Source organism: Pezoporus occidentalis, unplaced genomic scaffold, assembly GCF_034315485.1.
Source record: "Pezoporus occidentalis ecotype Australia unplaced genomic scaffold, CSIRO_AGI_Poc_V1 ctg152, whole genome shotgun sequence".
Classification (NCBI taxonomy): Eukaryota; Metazoa; Chordata; class Aves; order Psittaciformes; family Psittacidae; genus Pezoporus; species Pezoporus occidentalis.
In genome coordinates, this window is record NW_026913339.1 from 1,533,440 (window position 1) to 1,560,210 (window position 26,771).

The 26,771-nt window shown below is 39.5% G+C and overlaps 1 protein-coding gene across 7 annotated transcripts; it reads left to right on the forward strand.

The window, feature by feature from the left end:
- Nucleotides 1-25,967, forward strand: TMPO (thymopoietin). Of its 7 annotated transcripts, XM_062611331.1 has the most exons (11): nucleotides 2-555; nucleotides 11,373-11,499; nucleotides 13,154-13,312; nucleotides 14,841-14,941; nucleotides 20,423-20,542; nucleotides 20,657-20,752; nucleotides 21,300-21,410; nucleotides 22,300-22,389; nucleotides 22,472-22,537; nucleotides 22,695-22,789; nucleotides 24,140-25,967. In XM_062611331.1, the coding sequence occupies exons 1-11, from the start codon at nucleotides 316-318 to the stop codon at nucleotides 24,426-24,428; spliced, it is 1,494 nt and encodes a 497-aa protein (XP_062467315.1). In that variant the 5' UTR covers nucleotides 2-315; the 3' UTR covers nucleotides 24,429-25,967. The 7 variants fall into 7 exon arrangements, 6 of the variants coding, with proteins under 6 accessions (XP_062467317.1, XP_062467315.1, XP_062467320.1 ...); XM_062611333.1 differs by lacking the exon at nucleotides 20,423-20,542 and having other exon boundaries at nucleotides 1-555; XR_009963346.1 differs by lacking the exons at nucleotides 22,300-22,389; nucleotides 22,472-22,537 and having other exon boundaries at nucleotides 5-555; nucleotides 21,300-21,469; nucleotides 24,140-24,278.
- The last annotated feature ends 804 nt before the right edge of the window (nucleotides 25,968-26,771 follow it).

Consider the following 26,771-nt stretch of genomic DNA (forward strand, 5'->3'; position numbering starts at 1 on the left):
TTACTATCCCTTGCGCGCGCAAAGCACTAACGCTGGTGGGTCTCTCGCGCCTCTTTCCTATTCCTCCTGGCAGCCAATAACAGGGCGGTTTCGTTCTCCTTTCTGCCAATCGGGGCGCGGCTTGTTGCTGGCTGAAAGAAGCCCTCCGTGCGCGCGCTTGCCCGTTAGGGAGCTGGGTTCCTTGGCGTGGGGCAGGCGAGTCCTCCTCCTCCGCTCTCTCCTCCCTCTCTTTTCTCCTCCACCCCTTTTCCCTCTCCCCGCGCTTTGTTGGTGCCTCTCCCGGGAGGGTGGCGGTGGCGGTGGTGGCCGGCGGCGATGCCTGAGTTCCTGGCGGATCCGTCGGTGCTGACCAAGGAGAAGCTGAAGAGCGAGCTAATCGCGAACAATGTGAGCCTGCCGGGCGGCGAGCAGCGCAAGGACGTGTATGTGCAGCTCTACCTGCAGCACCTCACCGCCCGCAACCCGCCCGCCGCCGCGCAACCCGATTTCTCCAGTGACGAGGAGCGGGAGCCCACGCCTCTCGGCGCCAGGAACCGCGGCGCTGCCGCCGGACGGGTGAGCAGCGCCGTCCCGACCCTGCGCCGGGGTCTCGACCCCCACCCGTGCTCCCTCGGCTTTTCGGCGGCCTCGGGCCCGCTTTCCCGCCCGAACGGGCCTACCCCCCTATACCGCGAGTCGGCCGCGGCTCCCCGCGCGTTCTCCGCCGTAGGGCTGGCTCCGCCTCTTCTCCCTCGAGGCGCGGTTTGGCTGAGGGTGCGATCGTACCCGGCGGGAACGGGGTTGGAGGGCCAGGCGCGCGTTGCCAGGAGCCCAGCTGGGACCCGCGGGGCTGGAGCCGGCTTCGTCTCCGTGTCGCGAGCAGTGTGTACGCTCCGCAGGGGCAGCGGCTTCGGAATGGTTGGTCCACGGTGGCCGCAGGGCGCGCCCAGCGCGGGGCCCCTCCAGCCGGGGAGGGGCAGGGAGATCGGGCGTGGAGCGTGGCACAAACCCGGACTGTGTGTTGGGAATCCTTTACTGGGGTTTGGCGGGCCGTCTCAAAAGTAAAATACTTGGGTCTTGGAGGACTAGAGCAGGAGAAACTGCACGGGGCTGCAGCTTACTTTAGAAACATGATCCCCGGCAGCTGTCTCGGTTGTACTGGAGCAACGTTACTCCGTGTTAATACCTCCAGATGAAAGGGTGAAGCTGTTCCTTCACAGCGTGTTTGTTTTGTTTAATGAAGTGGGGTGTTTAGTGTAAAGAGGGTCTGCTTAATGTTGCTGTCTCGTACATCTAAGTATGTTTTACAGCAGAGTGCCTCTGCTGCACTTTCAGTTGGTTCGTTGTTACTTGCTTTCTTAGATAGACTTTCTTAGACAAACTTTATCATGTAAGGGGAGGGAGCTGATGCCATTTAGAATTTTTTCCTTTGGGAAAATGTGATTTCCTGCTTAATAAGTGATCTGTAAATTTGAATATATTGAATAAGCACTCTTAATTCATAATTCTAAGCTGTCAGGTCTCGCATAAAGGCTTGTTATAACGATTGGCAGCTACCAGAGTTCTAATGTGTGTGATATTACGAGTACTGAGTTGGGTCTGAAATACTGTGTTTCAAAGCTCAGTTGTAAAGAGAATGCAGAGAAACGGACTCCTTTGAAGGTGTTTCACACTTAAACCTTTGAAAAAACCTAACAAAGAGCTCTTGAATTAAGAATATGAAAACCGCAACTAAAAGAGGAAGAGCTTTCCAACCAAATTATGTGCCTATCTTTAACATCTGTCCAGTTCAAATAATTAACTAGCATTCACTGAGAAACTCTACAGTGATCTGACTTAGTGGTTTGCCTGTAGCATTTGTGAGGTGCTGTTGAGTAAAGTAGGATGAGCTTGAATCTCATGTGTTTCACGCTTGTAGAAGGAAAGTTTCATAACTGCTGAAGTTCTTAGATCTGATTCTTACTTGTTCTTTCACAGTGCTTAAGCTTAAACAACTCCAGGTGACTTTTCTTTTTTGATGTTTACACAATGGGTGGTACTACTTAAACTTCTATTAACACTGTCTAAAAGGTGCTGTGCTATTTCTGCTAGTCTTGTGTGTTAATATTAGAGCACTCCATCATCATAACTTCTGAAACTTCTGTGAATATTCTAGTGGCAGTTGCTTGGGTTTGGGTCTGTTGTGCCATTTCTCCTACCAATTTCTCCACTTTTATCCCTTCAAGAAAAGCTGGGGAGGCAAAAAAGCTTGCTCTCTACTTTGTACAGGTAGTTGTGAAACTGCTTGCAGCTTAAGTAGCTGTTGTCCCTGTTAATGCCTTCTGGCACAAGGATGCCTCTCTAATTGGTTCTCCTTCCAGAAAAGTGATATACAGGTCTCCAGAGTGACTTGTCCCCAAAGCTGTTGGAGGAGAAGCAAAGTGAAGGAATTCTGATGTCCAGGGGAGTGTGATTCTGGTACGGGAACAAAGTGGAATAGTTTGATAGGATGGAGAGGACAGGAGGGAAAGTACTCAGACCTCTGAAAGAAGAGAAACTGGAAGGGGCAAAGGGAGAAAGCTGGGGCTGCAGGGTGTTAGAAATAAAAGAAAGGAATTCCATGTTTCCTGTAAGTCACTTAGTAGGCTCCAGAAAGAATTTGATTTGACAACCTCTGTCTCTTACTCCTCAGTGCAACTTAATTGGTTTATCTTAGGTATTGGTTTTATGTGTATATTTAAAAGGAGCAGAAAAAACAATTAGCATTGGATGCCTAAGGAAATAAAAGTACTTTGTGACATACGCTAGAGTAATAACATGTATCTTCTGTTACTAGGTTCAGAACTGAGTAACAAAATTGCAATGCTTTATTAGTTCAATTTTTATGTGTATTACAGGTCTTAGAAATTGTAGTATTGGTGTGTGTATGTTGGTTGGGGGGGAGCTTGTAAACCAGCTCTTTGAAACTTGCAGGCAATCTGCTACTTAGTATGTTTCTGGAACACCAAAATACTTGACAATATTACAAAGGTATCCACTGTGGAATTAAAAAATTTTGACTGCTCTATTCAATGTTACCTGTATCACTGTAAAAAATAGACTGTTGCTTAATTTGAAAATAGAAAAAGCCTCTTCAATCCCAGTGACTCAGTCAAGGCTAGTATTAACTTGTATAAACATTTGAAAGAGCACTTACATAGGTTTGCATTTTGGAGGGTTCTGTCCCACTGTGCTTTCTGCTATTCCTTATGTTTTTGTATTTCTTTGGATATAGGTTAATATTCTACAATCCTAAAAAAGCAACAAAAAAAAAAATACCCAACCCAGACGAACTGATCTGGGAGTAAAGACTTATTCTAACTGTTGGAATGAATGAATGAATGAATGAATGAATGAATGAATGAATGGATGTTGGATAGGTAGAGGGAGAGGCAGAAAAGGGCCAGAATCACTCTTGTAGCAGAGAAATGGGTACTTTTGAGTAGAGAAGACCAGCTCAAGTGAGATGTGTAATAAGTTTGTGCTTATACCAAGGCAATAGGTGTGAGGGCTTAACTTCCTCTGTGTGTGCGTGCTTGCTTGCAGATGCTTTGAGTGAGCAATCCTCTCTTGCTCAAGTCCTTGGAAGGTGTTGGGATCACAATCAAAAAGTACTCTGTCCTTACCTTATGGGAACAGGTATAAAAGATGTACAAAATACATTTTTTATTAGGCTTTCAATGTGAAAAATATAAAGGGGATGCCATATTGGCCTGAATAAGGGTGGTCTTGGCTTGTCAATCATTGGAGAGTTTACCGTCAGCTAAGCCATCCCCATCTTCCTCTAGGTCAGCTCGGAATTCCCTTTAGCAAGTGCAAAGTTACAGCCCTCTGTGAGCCGGCAGCCAGTTGGGGTTGCAGTGCTCGTGTCTGTGTAGGGGTGATCAGAGCATAGAGCTGCGTGGGAGAGTGGGCGTGGCCTGTTGCTTGGGTGAGGATGGGGCTGGCTGCCAGGGGTTTGCTTCGGGGCTGCCTCCCCATGGCATCCTCTGGGTATGGGGGTTAAGGTGGAGAGGGCGGGTACCCCTATGGTGTTTGAGTTCATACCAATACCTTACTTGAGCTCTAAACTGGCTTACGGATGCTGGGGGGGAAGGGAAGGAAGCACTGTTGTTCTTCAAATGGGTATGAGAAAAAAGTCCAAAGGAGTGCTCTGAACATCTGTGTTACACTCACTGAAGAGACAGTAAAGCTAATCCAGGTCTATTGATATTGACAGTTACTGGTTTGACATTGCCATAGTCCTTAGTAATTTTAAACTGTCTTTGCTGTCATTTTAGTGTTCTTTTTTTCTAAGTTTTAGGCATTTGATAATGCATTTAGGTGCACATTTTCTGTTGATAAAAACTATGCAGCAAGGAGACAAAACCCCGTAGTTTCAATTTGAGTACAGACTCTTAAACCCACCACACTTCTAGGATAGCTCCATCAATACTGCATCCAGCCGTAATATGATAGTGGTTTAAAGTTGATATGTATAGTGCTACTGCTGCTGTTTCATTTATTCATATTTCTTACTATTCGTGAGAGTTTATTTTGACCTGTGTGTTCTTTTTTTGGTCCAGTAGTGAATGTACAGACTCCTAAAATGCATGTATAAGTAGATCAAAGCTTATAGGGATTTTGTTCTCACCATGTTGTTTTCAGGCCCTGAAACTCATGCTTTAGACAAGCAAACTCTTTTGGAAATTAGCTTTTTTTTTTTTTTTTGGCATCTAAAGTTAAAAATCAGACTATCTTACTATAGGAAGTAACTTTTTATGCTTCATAATGTGATGCAGCAAAATCCCCTCCTATCGCATAAAGTGCAGTTTGCTTTGTAGAAGATGACTTCAAATACAGAAAAGAAAATCACTAAATTAAAGTGAGATTAAATGTTAACCTACATATAGTTCTTATATATATTTATATATATATATATATATAAAGAGCTGTCCTGTGAAATATCTGAAAGTATAATTTTAAATATGACCATTTCTTTAGATGGAGTACTTCTCTTTGGGATAAGGGGAGAGGGCTCACTGCCTACATACTCTTACCAGAAGAAAAGCTTTTAAGATCATGCTTGTTTGGGCCTCAGTCTGACAATACTCTCTGGAGGAGCCAGCTCCTTCATCTCTACATACATTTTTGAGCAACTTCTTTTCCCTAAGCCTATTTAGTGTAGTGGTATGTGAGGACAGTGGCTGGTGTGAGACACCTCACCTTTTTTTTTTTTTTTGTGTGGGGGAGAACTGTCTGCATCTGGATAATCCTGGTCCTGGATGCTCTGGGGTGAATATGAGGACACAGCTCAGAAAAAGTAACTATGAAAAGGCATTTCTGTCTCCTTACAAACATTGGTTTAAAGCTCATGTCAAAAATATCTTGACACTGTTGCCAGACAGGAGAACTTAAAATGTATAGGTTTTTATGACTTGTGTTATTGTAGCATTTAATGTCCTGGAAGAATCTCTTCTGAAACACACAGAGTGATATTTTTGACTTTTAAAGTGGTGATTTTAAAAATACCAGTTGGATGTCTCCTTCTCACTTCTGTTAATGAAAGTATAATTGGAGCATCTGGACCTGAAGGACCTGTTTGAAAGCTTATATCAGGGACAGGTTTTTTGTTTGCTGTTTTTGTTTGGGTGTTGTGGGTTTGGTGTTTTTTTTATTGTTGTTGTTTGGTTTGGTTTTTTTGTTTGTTCTTTTTTTTTATCACTTGTTTTAATCAAGTAGCCTCAGCTCCTTGAGGTCAGAATGGCGTGGTAGTGATAGTATCTGTAGCTGAGGTAACTATAGTTTCAACCCCTTCCCTATTGGAAAAGGGAAGCTAATGGAAAAACTGGTGGTTCATGAAGATAGTGAGCATGGAATGTGAAACTGTGTGTTTGGGTAGAAGAGGGACTTGTAAAGCATATGTGCTACCTTGTGAAGGAAGAGAATCTGTTCAGTGTTTCCTGTGTGGCTGTATCTCTTAATTAATGATGTGCTGTACGAATGTGACCCAGAATACAGATTAACACTTTTGTGGCCTTTTAAATGGCACTCTGTTGTCTGAGTGACAGCTGTGGGCAATAGGGGTGAGGTGGTTGAGTAGTTCCCATTTCAGGGAGAAGTCTTGCCATGCTGTTCTGCACCTTCAGGCTTTCTGCAGTTCTGGAATCATGAACTAGGGAGATGTGCTTGTTAGACATCTAGTGGAGTAATGGTGTTTATATTGAAGCAACAAAATCCTGTTGAAGTTATTTTTATTTAGTAATGCATGTCCATTGTTCAGCAGGGACATGTACACAAGCCAGATCTCCAGGTCAGCATTCAGTTGATGAGACCATCTGTTATTTTGGTTTCTTAATTAATTTTTTTTTTTGTGATTTCCCCCCCCTTTCACTTAGCTTCCGTGTAAGAAGCTCTTCATTATGCAGTACTCATCTGTTTTCAGGGTGGGCACATTCCTTTCACTGTGGAGTGGATGGGAGGGTTGAATAGTCCCTGATCTTATAATTTAGAATTGTTACCATACGTAAGCTTGGAAATTTTAGGTCTGGCACTTACTAACTAATGTTAAAAGGTAGAGAATTCATTGTTGTGTGTATCAGTATTGCTAAATTACTGCTGCATAATAGCCTTTTCATTGTGTATTTTGTCTGTCCTGTAGCTTTTGGTAAATACTGTCTGGAGGCATTTGAGGTTAAAAAGTTCAGTAGGACTTGGTTTTTAAAAAAATTCCCTACTGTAGGGAATGTTTGTGTATGATAGAATAAAAAGTGTAAGGGGAATCCTAGAATCGTAGAACAGTTAGGGTTGAAAAGGACCTTAAGATCGTCTAGGTCCAACCCCCCTACCATGGGACACCACGCACTAAACCATATCACCCGAGGCTTGTTCCAACCCGGCTTCGAACATTGCCAGGGATGGAGCATTTACAACATCCTTGGGCAACCTGTTCCAGTGCCTGACCACCCTTGTGGTAAAGAACTTCGTATCTAACCTAACCTTCCTGTTCAAGTTTAAACCTGTTATCCCTTGTCCTGTCGCTACAGTTCCTATTGAAGAGTCCTTCTCCAGCATCCCTGAGTTTCACAGTATAAGCCTTATTTTTGAGACTCAGCATATGCAGCTCCTTGTCTTCCACTCCCCTAAGAGAAATACAGCTATTTATTACCAGAAATGATGCTGTATGAACTGGACAACTAAAAAGCATTCCATTGGTGTGATTTGGGCTGGCTGTCCTGGGTTCAGCAGTAGCAGTCATTTTTCTCCTTCTCAGTAGCTGGTACAGTGCTGTGTTTTTGACTTTCGGCCTGGGAACAGTGCTGATAACACCAGTGTTTTTAGTTGCTGCTCAGTAATGTTTACTGTGACCAAGGACTTTCTCAGTCTCATGCTCTGCCAGGGAGGAGGGGAAGTCAAGAGGAAGCAGAGGCGGGACACCTGACCCAAACTAACCAAAGAAGTATTCCATACCACAGCGCGTCATGCCCACTGTATAAACTGGGAGCAGTTACCTGGAAGGGCTAGATCCTTGCTCGGGTAGGGCTGGGTATTGGTCAGCAGGTGGTGAGCAGTTGTATTCTCTTCCCTTATTATTTCCCTTCTCATTATTATTGGTGGTAGAAGTAGTGTTATACCTTAGTTACTGGACTGCTCTTATCTCAACCTGTGGGAGTTACATTCTTTCGATTCAGCTCCCCATCCCTCCAGGGGCAGGGAGGAGCAAGTGGGGGGAGTGAGCAGGCGTGCTGCGTGGCTGACTAGGCTTAAACCATGACACTGTCTTAGCCTGTCCTAATCTCTTTTGGAGAAACAGTAAAGAAGCCCTCAACCTTTCTGCTTCTAGTGAGGAAGCTGCACCTGTTTGGGATTAAAATCCTTGATTATTTTAAAGTAGGTGCCATTTAAGTCAGGATTTGGAAATGCTGTGCCCCATATTTGTCTGCTATATTATTTAATAGCTTCTTTAAGATGTTACTTAACACTTGTCTTTGGTGGAGTAGTGCTAGAACCTAGTAAATGTACCTGTATGTTATGCTGGATAAATTAGTCTGTGGTTGTTGGATTTCTATTCAGCAGGAATACAAAAGATAAGGCATGGGGTAGCTTCCAAGTCTGAATTCTCATTGCTTGCATTTTCTGCTCCTTTCATTAGTGTAAGAAGAAGAAAGCTTTTTGCTGTTGAGATATGACACTGAGAAGATGAACTTCTCTTATGCTCTTGTTTTCCTGTGGTCCTAGAACTGAGGAGGCTGTGTGGAAGCCCTGCACTTATAACTCACTTCAGTACTTGTTTGAAGGGCTGGGGTCCTAGTTAATCCGGAACTGAGCCTGATAAATGGCAATTTGGTGGTGGTATCTCTTTGATGTGAACAAATCTCTCTCAAGTGAATTATGTAGCTCCTCTTCCATCTTCTGTTTTCTAGAAGATGGCAAGGGTTAGAAATATTTTGTTGTTGTTTGTTTTAATGCTGCTAGCTCTGGTTGGAATTAGAAGATCTTCAGGTGAGGATTTATTGGTCTGGGCATAGTGTTGCAGGAATACTTACATTACATACAAAGTGGTCAGCTGCCTTGCCTTACTTTGGCAAAGCCTAGTGGTTGCCACAATTTCATTTTAAGCACTTCAGCTCTGCAACATGGTAAGAGAACTTTAATTTTCCCTGTGGTCACCAGGCCAGGAAAATGTGGGATGTTGGTGGTGTGGTTTATTTTTTTGTTGTTGTTTCTTTTTTTTTTTTTTTGGTGGGTTTGGGTTGTTTGGTGGTTTTGGTTGTTTTGTTTTCTGTTTTGTTTGTTTTTCCTTGCCTTCTATTTGCAATGGTAAATTTTAAAGCTAGTTCTTATCTGTCTCACGCGGTAGTCTCAGGAATAAATTGTGATGGTGAACAGAAAGTGTGGTGGTGCTTTTTACCACAGTAGTGGTAATTAAGACTGATGTTGTGAGGTTAATGCTGTCATACCACAACCAAGGCATGAGAGGGATTCTTCTGCCTTAGGCTTCTAGGAACTGATCTTATGGTACAGTGAGTGGTTACAGTGGCAGCTTTCTGCTTGTACAGTTGAAGTACTTTGTTTCTGCTTTAAGGAGAATAGGTATTTAAAGTAAAAGTTGAAGGCCTCACATAGCACAAGTAGTTGATTAATCTGGCCATATGATTGAAGAACACAGATTATCTTCAACTTTCATCCCCTCCTTGCCCTTTTTCTCTGCTGAAACTGACTATTCTGATATTCTCAATGTGTGGTAATGCTGCAGGAAAAAGTAAAATTAATCTTGTAAGAAAACAATAAAGTACCCAAAGATGCTATGAGAGATGCGAGTCTATTTATGTTAAAGGACTGTGTTACTCATTAATTTGATTTAGATTTCTGGTAGTTAAGATTTCTGTAATATGTCTTGTACAATGCTGAATAGTTTTTCTGGTGTATATTGATATAGTTTCTTCTGTGGCCGTAGGTGATACAAAGGTGGAGTTACATTAAATTAGGTTTCCAGTTTCTTTGAAATGTTGTTGGAATGGTGATTTTCTGCACCATGGTGGTAGTTTTCTTCTGAAATATGGAAGTAGCATCTTAATTAATCTTCTTGGTGATGTGTGCAAGTTGTCTAAACAGATCCCAACAAGGAAATCCATTATTTGTTTTGGGATTCTTTTATGGTGTTTGGACAGTTCCGAGTAGTCCAGGGAAAAAAAAAAAGCACTGGATATTAAATTCTTGTTAATGTGATTCTGAACTTGTGATACTGTTCTGACTGACACATTCAAAAGTAAATACCAGCCTCATAGCTGCAAGTTCATTGTTTGTTTTTTTTTTTTTTCTGTGTGTACTACACAAGTAGGCTCAGTTGCTTCAAAAATTAGATTGTATGTGGTAATGGAATGACTGATAGAATGCATTGTAAACCTGTCATTAGTCAAATCTGCTGCTTTAATGGCATTATCTCTTCAGATTACTTGGAGTCTACTTTTCAGAATTAGGAAGCAGCATGAGGTTTTGGAGAGTGTTGCTTTTCAGCAGCTGATTTTGATTTATAATTCTGAGATTTTCACAATCCAGGAGTTGGAGGAAAATCTAACTAAGTCAGTATTTTGGAAATCCTCTCATAGACCCTGTTTAGCTTCAAAATATCAAGACACTTCAGGCAAGAACAAGCTTGCATTCAAACCAGTATTGAATTGTCATTAATGGCTAGCAAATATGGGTGACCTGTGTCAGTCATTTTACAATCTTTCGGTGCTGTCTTATGAAATACCACAGAACCCTGTTGATAGTGACTATTACAACATATTTGTATCTGGAGTTTTACTCTTTAAGTACCAGAAAACCCAGATAGGTCATCTGGGCAACCAACATGAGAAAAATACCAAGTGAATAAGTTATATTTGTTTATATCCTATGACTTTGAGAGAAAAATTGCTTATTTCAAAGTAGTATCAAGGCTCTTCTTAGTTGTGAGCAAGTAAATCCTAAGCGTATTTTTTTCTTCTCACTCTCTTGCAAATCTTAGAGCTTGAAATACCTCTTGTTAGGACCAAAGGCTTCCGAAGTTGAACAAATATTATGAACACTCTGTTTGGATATAGGGGAAACTGCTAATTTAGGAGTAGCATCTTGGCAGATTATTTTGATAACCATCTGTATGTGGTGGTGGTGTGTTGCCACCTGTTCAAGTAGTGTTGCCAGAGTTGGGTTTAGGATCTGTTAGAGCTACAGTAGCAGAGGCCTAGGCAGACAGGACTTTGAAAATTTGAGGGTGTTTCTGGTTTTGCCTTTCCTGCACTTCCTTTGTAACCATAATGTAATCTTACAGAGAATACCAGGATAAGTAGGAATGAGGATTTTTAGGAACTTGGTTGAGAGGGTGTAGCTACTTTTTCCATGCCATTGGAGGAACAAGTGTTGACCTGTGAGGTAGAAGAAGAATGTGAAGAAATGCCCATGGAACAAAAATGGGCATTTTAGTGTTGTGATGGTAGAAGCTAGAAGCTTAGCTCTCCAGTCATAGGAAAGAAATCCTCTCCTGTTGTGTACTTGAACTTCAAATTAAAATGTAGGATTGGAATAATAAGTAAGGGTTTGTGTATTGTTGTTTAGTGGTGTTTTTTTGTGTGTGTGGTGGTTTTTTTTTTTGGGTGGGTTTTTTTTTTTCTAAACTGTAGCGGGGGCTTGTAATAGGTACGTCCTTATATAAGTAGGAAGCTTGTGCACGTTTGCTTAGGCGGTGTAAATGTTTAAAGTGTTTTACATAGGCTTTGGTAGTGGTTAATGTAATTACTTTTTATGGTTTTGTATATTTAGGACTCTCCTGTCTTCCTGTTCCCTTAGAAGAAAACAATGTGTCCTATATTAGCTGGAAACACTCTGTCACTTGTTTCTTCCTTGCACACTCACAGAAGGCCACAAAGAAAACTGACAAACCCAGGCCAGAGGAGAAGGATGACCTAGACGTAACAGAGATGAGTAATGAAGATCTTCAAGAGCAACTTGTGAAGTATGGACTAAATCCTGGCCCAATTGTTGGTAGGTCAAGTGGTGCTAGCAAATATTGATCTGTTCAACATATTTCCCAGTAAATCTCAGTTCTGCGTCTTCTAAGCTTATCTGATACAGTTACTTAAGTTTAATACCAATACTGTTGCAGTCCTGCTTTCCACTTAAGATGTTTTCATTGAACTATTTACATTGAGAAGACTTCAAACATTTAATTGTAGGCAAGTCTGCAGTTCATTCCTCCTCCCAGAAATATTCCAGCTTCTGTTCCAAAGCTGTGTAACTCTTAGTTAACTTAATTACCCCAGTGCTGAAGTTTTTCTGATAACAGAGGTGGAGATCTGCAGCCTGCTAAAAAAGAAAATAAATCTTACTTAATAACCTTATAGTATTGAGAGCAGAATGAGAATGTGGAACTTCACCCATCCCTAGAGCATTTCCTACTTACTGCATTGTGTAGTAATGTTTTCTTCTGCTATTTTTTCTTTTTTTTCCTCCCCCCCCCCCCCCCCCCCCGAAACTAATGTTCTGTCTTGCATGATAACCTACATCAGAACTTCTTATCCCAGCTTAATCTCTTGCCTTGGGCGCTCATCTGTGATGTGGGATCAAAGCTCCTTACCTTTCAGATTGTTCACTAGCTTAATGGCAAGGGAATTCCACAACCCTTTTAAACAAAAAGGCGGGGGGGGGGGGGAAGTAAAGGCTGCTGTAACATGCTGAGCCTCCTATGGATGTTCTTGGGATCCTGGGTGAATGGAAATGACAGTGGTAGAGCCTGGAATTGTGTGTGTATTTTAAGTCTTATGCATAATACTATGTTAGCTGTTACTGCATGCCTTCCCATTCAATTTATTCCTCTTGGATAGCACTCAAATCTTCTGAAAATTTGAGTACACACAGAGTCCACTGGAAAGATGTTAAATTTTTAAGTAAAAGCTTTGCTCTTCAAGGGCATGGATTCTGTTTCTTGTAGTCTGCCTCTTCCTCTTGCCTGAAGCCTTCTTCTGTTAGGCTTTTCTGCAGCTAACATCTCAGGCAAGAGTCACCTTTATAGATTATTGCCAGCATGGTCCTGACATGGAAGTATATGCTAAACTTGATACGTTTTAATCTTAAACAGCTCTCAGATCAAGTGAGCCAACCTGATGGCTAGATGCAGCAAACAGGAAGGTCTGTTGCTGTTAATTGCATCATCTGTGGTACTTACTTGGCTTAATTTGGCAAAAGGAAAAGGTTAAACTAAGGGGAAAGGGGCATTAATTACAGGGTAAAATAATTTGGAGGATAATAGTGGAATATGCGTGGAAACCGTTGTCCTTGCAGTGTCATTCCCACAATTTTTTATATTTGTTTGTGAGAGCATAACCACTTGTGTATTACAACATATGAAATAAAATATCTAAGGAGCAGGTAAGTTCCCTTTACATAGGTAAATGCTTGTAACTTTCAGTGTACTAACAGGTCTAAGTTTATCTTAACAATTCTCTTAAGCCAAAAAGCTAGAAGCTTAGAGATAGTGTTATGTACCCAGAGGTATACGCTTTTCGCCATACAGACTGATCAGAAATACAAAGCCTTGTGCTTTCAAAAATCCCAAAGGAATACATAACACCCAGGTTCTTGCAGTCAAGTCAGGAAAGATGATAAACTATCTTTAGCATATATCCTTTCTTGTTTATAGCTACTACTAGGAAACTTTATGAGAAAAAACTGTTGAAACTGATGGAGCAAGACCCAGAACCAAAGGCACCTGTACCTCTCCCAGCGATTTCTTCAGCTACAGAGAATACTAGGCAGAATGGAAGTAATGATTCTGACCAGTACAGTGACAGTGAAGAAGGTAAGATTTAAGTGGAACTTGGTTATGAACTATTCAAATTATACATCAGTAATACTTGCAGTAGAAGAAATATCTAAAGAGGGCATGACCCTGCTGTTAGGTGAGGCTTACTGCTGTAGACCACTTGAGTCATGTAATTAATCACGCAGTACTAGCACAGTGATCGAGTTCTGGAAAAGGAAACTTCTGCTACTAAACTGTTCCTTTCTGTCCATTTTCCGTGGATTGGAGCCTGTAAATCTGATGGGGAGGAGAACTGCATAGTAATTGTTCTAGTGTCCTTTGCACTTCATCATTAAATGCAGTTTTGTCTTAAGGTGCTCTCAGTAGTTATTTACTATTGGATAGTATATGAATGTGTATTAAATTTCTGTACTTTCTTGTTTTAATGTCTGTCATGTACGACTCAATCCCTTTTATGTTCTGTTTGTTATGGGCTTAGTTTGTGGTGGGTTGGTTGATCTTGGATGCGTTTTTTGTGATTTTAATACTAAGTTTATATGAAAAAGGTATAGGGGTGGGGGAAATGGAACTTAAACCCCACACCATCATGCTTCTTATATAAAAACAGGTTTTAAAGAGTGTATTGAATGGAATGTTAGATGATGCTTATTTCATGTGGTTTGTTTTTGGGGGTGTTGGGTTTTTTGTTGTTTCTACAGAACTTCTATGGAGACAGGACAGAAGGGGTTGAAATACAACTAGGAACTCAATGGATTTCTCTTGTGTATTTGGGCTTGGTTTTGAACTTAGCCCTTGCCCTTTCAAAGCAGGGAGAGATGTTAAAGATTTATTTGTTTATTTATTTTTAGCACAGCTGAGAGCCCAGTCACAGCTGACGGCCTTCTCCTTCTACTTACACATGCTTTATCTAATTACCAAGTTCAAACACTGGGGATGGGGGGTGAGGGGAACAAGGCATAGATACACAAAAAACCAAGCCAGAACCAACCAAACACTTCCTCCCTGTCAAAAATTAAACAGAACTTTTCTATAAATAGACTCTAGATATGTTGGTATATTAGAATTTTAGAAAGGGGTGGTAATAATACATCCTGTTACTGGTAAGATGACTGCTAACCACTTGCCCTTCTGCATCAAAAATGAGCTTTATATAAAAGGACCTGTTTTAAAGGAAATAAAAGCTACCAACCTAAATTATGTTGAAAAGCTTCAATACCCTTACTACAATTAATAGTATAATGGTATTTTGGTTAAAGTATTTGCAGCTTGATACCAGTTTGTAAATGGAACTGCTGGATTGGCCAAAGCTTATCTGAAATGTAACGTTTTATAACAAAACTGAAGTACTTGGGTCAGTGTTTTAAATTATTTTTAAGGTTATTCTTCAAATGTCTCTTCTACATTCAGTGAACAAACTTACCTCTTCCTCAAGCTTTTTAGGAAAGTGGTAACTCATAAGAGTTATGTTGCTTCTTAAATTTTATTTTATTGAAATAAAATTGGTTTAAACTAGTACAACAACCAGTAGTATTATAGAAACTAGTTATATTAAAATTGATTACAGATCCGAAGACTGAACTGAGGCTTGAGAAGAGAGAACCATTGAAAGCCAGGACAAAGACTCCAGTAGCACTCAGACAAAGAAGAGTTGTTGAACACAACCAGGTATGTTTAATTTAGTGGTGTCTGGAACAGCTGCTAACTGCAGGTGACATGCTCAATAAACACCTTAATGCTTTTAACATAATCACATTTGACTCAGTATGCTCTGCTGTTTTTTGAAAGTTCTTCCAGAAAGCCTATTCTAGTGCAGCATAAAAATCTTGTGAAGTGACTGTAGCTGCTGGGTTTAGCCTGCCCGATAATGTTCAAAATTATGTTCTACTAAAAGCTGTGCTACCGTAGGTGGCCAGTCAGACAAACCTCCTTGAAAAAAATAATAGGCAACCATAACATGCAAAAGAAAAGTTTAGAAACAGGTTAGTTTCAGCTTTTTCTTTTTTTAAATGTATGTATATATATTTAAAAAAATCATTTATATCTGTCTGGTTTGATATCTATACATATATGTATGCATTTTAAATACATCTGTTTAATGTTTCTAATACATGAAGTAAGGTACTTCTGTATATGCCTGTATATAGAAGCATGTGTATGTGTGTATACACATGCATTAGCTATCTGTTTTTTTTCCTCAGCTGTGCTTGTGGCAGCAGTACTAGTGTAGCTATTAATTGTTGGAAAGCTTCTCCTAAGAAGAATAATAATAACAAGTTTAAACCTCACTGTATGTGCCAGCTGTCCTTATGAATAATACTAGTTCTGTTGTGGTGAAAGAGGAATTTTACAGAAGTACCTCAGGTTTTCAAACTGTTGGCTGAATACTGGATTTGGTAGTTGGTGACTGGTGTGTTCTTGTGATATGACAGTGTCACTAAATGCCCTGTTCCTCAGCTTAGGTTACCTAGGATCTTTACAGTTTTACTCATCTGACCAGGAAGTAGTGGAATTGTGCTGCAGTAGAAGGCTTGTATAGAAAACATTTAGTGACTCAAAATTTTACCTGTTAATAGCTTGATGTATTTTAGCAGAACAGTGATTTTCCTCACTACTTTATTCTAAATGCCAGATGCTTCCTTTTTAGATACTGTGTTTGTATGTATAAGCATGCTTTTGCTATTGGATGTCTCTTAAAGCAGGTAGTATGTTGTGGTGTGAGCTTGGGTAATGGAATGCAGTTACAGAGATCTGTAACTAGTTCTCATTAATTGGATTTTTAGGGTACAAGCTGAACAGATCTTACCTCTGTGAATCAAAGCACACAGTTCAGCACACAAAATATTACTTAATTTATTCAGGCAATTTCTGCTCATGATGGTCTTTAGAATAGGCATCTGAATCTTGTATTTTAAGGATTACTCTTCTAAATCTCTGTTCACGCAGAAGTCCCTGCCAGCCTCAGTGTAACACAGGTATTTAATTTAGCTGTCAACAAAGAAAGCTTCCTAGTCTTCAGGAACCCACTTACAGAATAAAAGGGAAGAGATAGTTACGTATTTTTGTGAAATTTTCTAATGATGAGTGCCTTCTTAAGTTTTTGTCATCTAATTTCACTGTAATAACATAAGGTCATTACTGTGTTTTATCCTGCAATTTATTACATGTGCAGTATTTTAGTTACCAGAAGTTAATAGGAGTATCATTTCATTAGTGAAAAAAATCTAATTTCACAATTATGCCCAATTCTTCAGGAACTCTTAAACGTAGCTTGTCAAACCCTTCACCTTTCAACGAACCAAGCAAACAAGAAAATAAAAGTGACTAACAAAGAATTACATCTGCCTGAAGCCAAGAACAACTTAATGCTTTTGGTTAGCAAATGCGTAATGCCTCAGTGTCCAGCTGGAGACGAGTAACAAGTGGTGTCCATCAGTGATCAGTGTTGGAACCAGTCTTGTTCAACATCTTTGTTGGTGACATGGGCAGTGGGATCGAGTGCACCCTCAGCAAGTTTGCCAGTGACACCAAGCTGTGTGGTTTGGTTGATACACTGGAGGGAAGGAATGCCATCCAGAGGGACCTTGACAGTGAGGTGGGTTGATGCCAACCTTATGGAGTTTAACCATGCCAAGTGCAAGGTCCTACACCTGTGTCAGAGCAATCCCAGGTACAGCTACAGGTTGGGCAGAGAAGAGATTCAGAGCAGCCCTGCAGAGAAGGACTTGGGGGTGTTGATTGATGAGAAACTCAACATTGAGTTGGCTTCAGTGTGCGCTCGCAGCCCAGAAAGCCAACCGTATCCTGGGCTGCATCAAAAGGAGCATGACCAGCATGTTGAAGGAGGTGATCCTGCCCCTCTACTCTGCTCTCCCGAGACTTCACTTGGAGCACTGTGTACAGTTCTGATGTCTTCAACATAAGAAGGACATGGAACTGTTGGAACAAGTCCAGAGGAGGGCCACAAGGATGATCAAGGGGCTGCAGCGCCTCCTGTGTGAAGACAGGCTGAGAAAGTTGGGACTGCTCAGCCTGGAGAAGAGAAGGCTGTGTGGAGACCTCATAGCAGCCTTCCAGTATCTGAAGGGGGCTTATAAGGATGCTGAGGATGGACTCTTCATTAGGGACTGTAGTGATAGGACAAGGGGTAACGGGTTAAAACTTAAGCAGGGGAAGTTTAGACTCAATATAAAGAAGTTCTTTATTGTGAGGGTGGTGAGGCACTGGAATGGGTTGCCCAAGGAGTCTGTGAATGCGCCATCCCTGGCGGTGTTCAAGGCCAGGTTGGACAAAGCCTTGGGTGAGATGGTTTAGTGTGAGGTGTCCTTGCCCATGGCAGGCAGGTTGGAACTAGATGATCTTAAGGTCCTTTCCAACCCTAACTGATCTATGATTCTGTGATATGTTATGCTTAGAATAAAAGTGGAAGGTTTGGTTTGGTTTTTGTATTTTATTTTTTTTTCTAGGTCTGAGATTATGTCAAGTGACCATACTTATTCTGCAGAGTTATGTGCAACTGTCATGGTCTGTGTGGCATTGGCTCAAAGATTATGAATCTCTATAGGGCAGTGGGGCTGAATTGGTGGGTAGTGTGTGAGCAGACTTACCACTTCTTCTAGGTCCTGTGCAGCACTAATCTTAGTCTGGATGTACAGACCTGATAAGGTTGTCATTTGGCATGGGTGGATGTTGCTGTTCCCTTGAGAAATGAGTGCAGATAGATAGTCTTTAAGCCAGCTGTTGCAAAATAAATGGGGTGAGGAGGTTAGCAGGCTTATGGGCCCTATCACTTAGTTAACAGGGGAGGGCTAGATGAATCTGAGCTTGGCTGTTTGTGTGTAATTGCATCCTCATAGTGAACTGAAAAAGCTGGAAGAAAACCCTTATTTGAACTTCCACTTGGGTAGGTGAACATAGATTTAGAGTTCCAAAGTGAGCCTAAGGCCTCATAGTAAGTGCACTGGACAGAAAGAGACAGGCTAAATAATGTATATGTTACAAAGTCTTAACAGTGTAGAACTAGTCTTTCTACTTGAGAGTTAGTGTAGTGACATTTTGCGATGTTGTGTTCCCCTACTTCTCCCTTGAGTTTTTTACTTTCTGTATATCTGGGCTTCTTAAAAATAAGCAGTAGTGCAGCTGCTGTGATAACTGAAGTAAACTCATCTGTGGCTTCGCTGCTTCAGTAATGCAACAGTTAAAAGCACAGGCTGAATAGTACTTGTGTACCACATCATTGTAATTTTCTGTGGTTATACACAGGGTGTCGGCGTACCTAAACACAAATGTTATATTCTAATAGGGTTTATTTAGTTTAAGATATTTGTGGAATAAGCAGGCAAGGCCTACTCAATTGACACTGAGGATAAGTATAACTGTAGGCAACAACTTTTTTAAATTGTCTGTTGAATATTCTCTGCTGAAGTCTGGATGGGGTTTATGCAGTAGAAATTTTTTTCCCATAGACTTTTCATATAAGAGGAAAAACTTTCAAATTTGGTACTTAAAACACATGATTGATAACAATCTGAAGAACTAAGGAGAAACATTTATTTACTGAAGTGCTTCCAGCTTCCACTAGAAGAAAAGTAGTTTTTCGTCAGACAGCCTGGACCAGGGGAGCTCTCCATTAGTAGTATGAGGGAATTGCTCTACTGCTTTATTAACTGGAATGTGTTTGAGTGGAACTAGTCTGAATTTCATGTTTTAGTTAAGGCTTTTCAAGAATGCCTCTCAAATAGAAGTGTGGAGGTGAGGTGAGGTGGGGAGCCATGACTGAAGGCTGCAAGTTCAGCTTTTCTTAATAAGGAAGTGAAGCCAGTGTTTGGTGACTGTATAAAGAGGGGTTGGAAGATCCTGCTTAAATTGAAAAGAATATCAGAGGCTTAGGTTGAAATCTGTAGTTCTGTGTAAGCATCTGTTTGGACTTGATCATTTGGCTTCCAAAGTACTTTAGTGACTGAAGTGAAACACTTGTGCTCCCTCTGCTGGATATGTATCAGCTGTAGTACAGAACTTGGGACTCCTAAAGCTCCCGGCTTCTAATTTCACTGTAGTAACGCTGAAGATACAAGTGGTGAATGGATGGAGGATGTTGTTAACTTTTTATTTTGTTGTTGCTTTTGTGTTGTGTTTTGTTGTGGAGGGTTTTTTTGGCGTTTTTTCTGCCCCCCCCCCCCCCCCCCCCGTAAATCCTTTTCAGCCTGCTCTTGGCTTTTTTATTTTGGGGCTAGTATTGTTCCAGCGATACTTGCTGTTATAACTGTAATTAACAGTTGCACCAGTCTGTATAACTTCCATCAGTGCTGGATGTAACTTCTAAAAACTTAGTAGTACATCAATGCATGAGGTGTTAATGGGCAAATACCTTGGATGAGCAAAGTGTTTTTTTTAATATTATTTTTATTTTTAAATTTAACCAAATATAAAGGGAAGTCTTGGGTATAATTTAGAAGAAGCAGGCCCTTTTCTCCCTTTCCCTCCAGGTCTATGTTTGGAATTTGCTTTGAGGAAGATTTTTTTTTTTTTTTCTTTTAGCATAAAACGTCTATTACAGCATAGGGAATGATCTGTGTTTCTTAATGGCTATAGAAGTTTGGCACTTCATGTTGTTACTTAGAGTGGTAAAGATCTGTGTCAGGCTTACTTGTTTAAACCTACTGTTACATGAAAATTGATATGCGGGTGGCTGTTCCTAGACCATTCCCATCTCTGCTTGAGAGAATAGACCACTATGTGAGTAGAGAACATGGTGATGCTTTCTGCTTATGCTCACAGATATTTATTTTTTTTTTTGTGTAGGCAGATAATACAATGGTCCTTAAAGCTGGCATACTTTTTGCCCATGACTTGATGTAACTACTTGTAGGGAGCATTAGTTCATTTTCTGTTGTAGTAAGTAAATTTTTTACTGTCAGGCATTATCTTGTCAGTTCTGTATTTCAACAATAATGTGCTCTAATATAAGTATTGTGGTTGATACTACTAGTCTAGCTAGATGATAATCACTGAATATATTAGGATCCAGATAAGTTTTGGATTGTAGACACTGCTTCTGGAATATGCATGCTATTCTGGCTTTTGGTTGTGGGTATCCAATTTTGAGAGATGGCTTTCATGTATTTGATCATGTGTTTGATGCTTGAATAGACCTATTCTCAAGATGGAGTTACTGAGACTGTCTGGACAAGTGGATCTTCAAAAAGTGGACCTCTGCAGGCATTTTCTAGGGAGTCTACAAGAGTGTCAAGAAGAACACCAAGGAAAAGGGTGATGATAGGCTTCTTACAATAGACAAGCTCTTTTTTTTTTTTTTCTCTCGCTTTTAGGGTCTCAGTGGTAATTTTATTCAATTGTTTTCTTTTGTTTGTTTTAAACAAACAGGTGGAAGCTACAGCACAGTTGCCTGTAGATGATGCTGTAATATCAGAGAATACTCCCATAGCTGAAACTATTTTGACTGCAAGCAACGAGACCCTAGTAAATATGCTTAGTAAATATGTTCAATAAATCATGCAAGTCATATTCTTCTGTAATACATCTTTACTGATGGAATCGTTCTGTTTTGAACAGACAGGCTGTTTCAAGGGAAGTAAGACTATTCAAAGACTATGTTCTTTGAAACCATATTCAGTGTTTGTATTAGTACCTATGCTGTTCACTTTGAGATGGGACTGGGTAAACGCCTAGATCCTATCGTCTTTTTGTGGGGAGGGTTGAAAAGAGCCACTTTCAAAGCTTAGCTCCTTTAAGTACATGCAGAATATCAGCTTTTAAATTTGGTTTTTCTTGTGAACTAAATAGCTGTATTTCTAAATGGCTTAAAAGAAAGTACTTGGAATGATAAGCAATGTGTTTCCTGTGCTTATTTCAAAGTATTTGTTACATAACCTTCTTGAGTTAACTGCTAATGTGCATATATTCAATGCACATAAAGGTTTTGTTGCTTGGTTCTGCCACCTTCCCCCCCCTCTTTCATTTTGTATTTTGGCTGATTCTGAGTTTGAACAATTTTGAATCTTGGCAGGTTGGCAATAGGGTGACTGGAAATTACAAGCATGCATCTCCTACGCTGTCAATCAGTGAACTCTCAGACATGCCCAGAAGAACACCAAAGAAACCATTGATGACAGCTGAAGTAAATAAATTAAAACTTAGATTGCTCTTGCTTACTCTCTGTGATCAAGATTCTAGTGTGTATGTGCTTACTTCTTAGTACAGAAGGGGTAGAGGACATCATTGTCCAGATGTTACTAGTCAAAATAGTAGTGTCACTGGCATAAAAATAAGTGTATATTCTCTCTTTTATCTTCCCCTTTCAGATTTGGGGGGCGTAGGGGGGTGTGTGTGTGTAAATCCTACTTTTTTTTCCTAAGCTAAATATGTTCTGGTGTCTTATTTCTTCTTGTGCTGCTATTCTGATGAAAATGTAGATTTTTTTTTTTTTCCTTAAATCCTTTGAATAGCTCAAAGATAGAGCAGTATTGGATTATCTACTTTTGATCTTGTTAAATCAGCCTATCCTGAAAAGCCTTAATGTGCTTTAATTTAGGGCCTCAAATAGTAGGATTACTTTAGCCCAAAAGCCTAAATTTAAAAAGCATCTGTAGATTCCTATCAGTTATCAAGAAAGAAAGTAATTCTTTGACTAGATTAACTGTGAATCTGTCAAAATTATATTCTCGGAGAACCGTCTAAAGCACTTGCAAGTATGTGTAACTGTATTAACATAGTACTGTAATATTGTGTACTTTTACATTACAAGATAATGTTTGGCTGAAATTAAATGGAGTTCATTGCTTCATGTAGTTACTGCAGATAAAACTTGTGTTAACATTTGTGAAGCCTATTCTCAATGGGTCTGAAATTTATGAAATGGGGCTGCTTTATTTGTAGTGTAACTGGAATGTAGAATTAGTTGCCAAATAGAAGCTTGTGGGAAAACTGGATGTTGTATTTAAAGCTTAAGTTTTGGGTTTTTTTTCTTCAGTTAGTATTTTACTATACTGTGGCATTGTTTATTACAGCAAGAAGAGACAGATTGCCTACATCAGTACTTTTTAAATCATGTTGGCCACAACCAATCCTGTGATCTGATCAACACAGCCATGATAGAGGTGATGGTTAAGTTTTTTTGATCATCTACATCACTGGCTGGCAGGTGTATTGTATTTATATGGCATATTTTTCATTTTAAAGGAAACTGAGGAGAGGACTGAATGCTTTAAGACACCAAAAGTGACCAGACAGCTGCCACTAACAAAGGTTAAACTAACTTCTAGAACCCAAGTAGTAAATTTCTTTAATGCCACTGGGTGACTCAGTCTTAAAAATTGCACATGGTTATGGTCACTGAGATAGCTATGCAGGAGCTTTTTGCTTTGCAGTCTTACTAGGTTTATAACTGTTTTTGATTTCCTAGGTGCTGGAGAGAACTCATACAGAAGAACGAAGAGTAGAAAGGGATATTCTCAAGGAAATGTTCCCTTATGAAGTATCAACACCTACAGGAATTAGGTATTTCAAAGGTTTATGTGGAGCTTGTTTCTCAGTTTTGTAATCCTATTTAAGATGATAAGTGTTCTCTGATTATATTAGTAGGTTTCTGAGGAACAACACTTTTTGTGCTGTCTCAGTAACAGTTGAGATGACTAGCTCTTCTGTTCTATATACATAGTTCTGTTAGGCAAAACAGCCATTTCTTTATTTAAATTGAGGGTGGGAGAACAGGGTAATATTCTAATAGGAATTATTATTGGAACTTCTGGATGCTGCGAGTTAGATACAAAGGGCTTATCTGTGTAGCTTAAAATATCTAAGCTTTCTGTTAGATACAGCTGCTGTAGGCCTGCTGTTAAATGAAAGATTTCCCAGCATATATGTGAGCTTTCTTTCTGAAAGCCAAAAAGAATTTTCAGATACCCTATTTTTTTCCTCTGAGTAGCAGTCCTGTTCTAGTCAGAGATTAATCTTAGCATGAATAAGGACAGCATCTAAGAAGGGCTGTTACATTTTTCTTTGCAACTTCATATTTAACTAAAAACTTAAACAACCTTCTGGATAATTAAGCCATTCACCAAACTTTGTCCTGTTAGAGAATGAGAAAATTTCCCAATGTTAAGATGTGAAGTCAATTCTTGTGTTTCCAATACATTAATTATAGCTTCAATTTAAACTGCAATTGCATGAAGCCTTACCATAAGGAGAACATATGGTAACCTCTACTACTACTGTGGTGTATTCTTTCACCACTCACCTTTGCTCTTGTTTTGAGGTCTGTCAGTTGTGTTAAATCTATACCGCTTAATAAAAATCATGCATTGTATGCCATGCATATAGGGTGAGGCAATCCTGCCTGTGGCGGGGGGAGCTGGAATTAGATGATCTTAAAGTCCTTTCCAACCCTAACTATTCTATGACAAGGCAGTGTAGCTGGATTTCTTTAACCCTTACTGCTTTGTCTTCTGGCTCTGTGTTGGCTTAGCTGTCAAATACATATTTTAAAGGCCAAGGCAATCTTGGATTTAGAAATCCCAGTGGAGCTGCATAAGTTATCACTAAAGATGTAAAAGAGGCACAGTTTCTAGAGCTTCATTGCCAGTTATGATCCATTGATTACATGGACAGGATGAAGTGCCATTTCAGTTTTTTTTAAGGGGTGTGTATTTAAACACTGAATGACTAAGGCAGTCATTCAGTGTTCATCCTAGTAATGGTAGACGTGTTAGTTTGCAACAAATGCTTCAGGTACTGCATTCAATAGGAATATTTTTTAGTTCTTTCATTATAATAAAACTTGTGTTTACCTTAGATTGCTCTTTGAAATATCACATATTTTATGGTTTGGGGGGGGGTTTCTATTAACAGTGCTAGCTGCCGTAAACCCATCAAAGGAGCTGCTAGCCGGCCTATAGAGCACAGTGACTTCAGAATGGAGGACTGTTTCTCTAAGTATGCTCCAAAATACGGTACCTCAACTGACATCAAGTTGGAGAAACCAGCAACAAAAAAACGCTCCATTCCCCTGTGGATAAAAGTTCTTCTCTTTGTTGTCATTTCGGTCTTCTTGTTTTCAGTTTATCAGTCAATGGAAACTAATCAAGGAAATCCTTTCTCTAAGTATCTGAGTATTAACCATCAGGGTGGTGCCAAATGAGTATCTTTCTGAAAGGCACACCCAATTTGATCTCCTATTTTTAATTGTTGAGAACTCTTCTGCCCTCTCATCGGCTCAAGGACTTCTTACAAATAATGTGATTGGAACATGATAAATTGGATAAAGGAAGAAAGTTAATATTAAATGGACATCGGTCACTTTCTGGATTTGGACTAGTAGGAGATCACTGCCATAGGAGTAACATTTTTTTAAATCTTTGAACTTTTTGTAGGCTTTATTTTTTTAATGTGGACATCCTTTAAATTCATTTTTGAGAAAATGTATATTTGTTTTTGCAAGAACTTGGAAGCTGAGAAGGGCAAAAATGTAGTAAAATGTGAAGCTGTGTTTTTAAAGCTTTTCCTTTGTACAGAAAAGAGGTTGTACTTCTGTCTCTATTGTGGAGGAAGATTTTAACACAGGTGATAAAGGGAAATGCATTTTTCTATGCATTTTTTCAGTAGCCATGTAACTGAACTTGATCCCTTTTAGGCTGTAGGGAGAGTATGACAACCTTTTCTGTAGATTACTGTAACTTTTTAGTAAATGTAACTGTAAACCTGTTTGCATTTCTGTAAAAGTCTTAGTATCATATTAATAACTCCGTTTAAGTGTAACTTCATTTAAATGTATCCCTTTGTTTTAGTGCTTACAGTGTTGTAGGAGCTGAATACAAACCTAATTGGCAAGAGATGTCTTAGAGGAACTTATTTATTAGGAATATGCGTGGAAAATAAAATTTGCATCAATATAGTTTACTACTAAAATACTTTTTTGGGTCAGAGTTGTTATCTGAAGTAGTCTAAATTTTGATGTTAGCAGTGGTCCTTTTTTTTTTTTTTTTTAAGCGAGGTCTTTCCAACACAGCTTTTGATTATCTTTAAATATTCATGTAGAGAAGTATTCTCAAAGTGTGAAAATTCCGTATGAAGTTTTATTCTTGTATGAAGAGGGCATTGCTGCATTTTCTGCTACAGTTTCATCTTCTGAGGTGAGATTTACTACTTTCATGCAATTGAATATTTTTCTCAGTGGAAGCATGCTGAAACACTCTATATTGTGTAACTTAGTTGAGCAGGCAGCTGAATTCACTACTACCAATGAAGAGTGATAAGCAACAATTTTTCAAAGTGAATGTATACATTTTTGGTGTGCTTAAATCTGCAGCATCCAGATGTTCAGTCTTACTGCTTGGTAAAAAATCGCAATAAATCTCACTAATTCTTAAAGTGCTACTTATAAAACGCTGAGAACATTAATTAATAGTCATTATCTTTTTACTCTAGGTACAATTATTGCATAGGCTATAGCTATGGAGAAGCTTTACTTTCTGTGAACTTTGGGACAAACATGGTAATTTGTAGCAAAGCAATAGTTTTTGGGGGTTTATTTCTGTTAAGATTAATTTTTGTTTTTCCTTTTAATCTGCCTTTCTAGTAATCCAAATAGCTAAAGTTGTGTCCATCCTATAGAAAACTGTAACATAAGACATTCACTTCTGGTGTCAAAATGCAGAAAAATAAAAATGATTTTAATGTGTGTGGATTTTCCTTATCAAAATAAATTCATTGCTGAAAAGCAGCAAAAGAAAGACAGCTGATGTATCAGAGGTGTCATTTTGTGCTGCTGAAGTCATCCATCTTTAAAAAAAATAAAAATCTGATAGTAAAACCAGAGCAGTTCATGTCAGCATTTGGTGGGAGGTATCTCATCATACTTGCACTATAGTAGTAGTGCAACCATAATCTTTTAGGCCTATGTTAGGCCTTTAAGTTGGATGGGGGGAATAGCTAATCTTCATTTGCTTTTCAGTACTTAAGGAACTTCCTTCTCACTTTAAATTATTTTTCACCCCACTTTGCTATGTGTTTTAACATGAAATATGTCTTTCTCTTCTAGTTACATGAAATAATTTCAGTTGACCTCCTTCAGGGATACTGTTAGCATAAAAAAACCACAAACCCAAACACACCCCAAACTGAACTGCAGTGCAGTCGAATGTTGTCATTCTTTCATTTATGCAGTGTTTTGGAGAATCCTCTCAACTTCAGTGTTACTTCACAGAAGGTAAAGACTTTTCTACATAAGTTCTCAAAGTAACTTACATGTAGCTCGGTTGTAGTTGGAAGATGTTGGAAGCTTCTTGTGCTTGAGGCATTTAATGGTGTGAGATAGCTCTGAGAATAATCTCTTCCTTCTTTATTCCCTCTTTTCCTTCCTCTGTGAGCCTCAAGTACAGATTTACTAGCATTACTAAAGCTATTGATGTAGTTTATAAGAAAAACACATAGTAATAATGCTACTAGCTTGAATAGTTGCATGTGCATAAAGCTGCCTAAATAC

What these genes read in the sequence shown, in the direction of transcription:
- TMPO (XM_062611331.1), top strand. Translation starts at nt 316, where the DNA reads ATGCCTGAGTTCCTGGCGGATCCGTCGGTGCTGACCAAGGAGAAGCTG. An exon ending in GTACAGTGACAGTGAAGAAG is followed by an intron (nt 13,313 to 14,840) that starts GTAAGATTTAAG and finishes AATTGATTACAG; the next exon opens with ATCCGAAGACTGAACTGAGG. An exon ending in GAAGAACACCAAGGAAAAGG is followed by an intron (nt 20,543 to 20,656) that starts GTGATGATAGGC and finishes TTAAACAAACAG; the next exon opens with GTGGAAGCTACAGCACAGTT.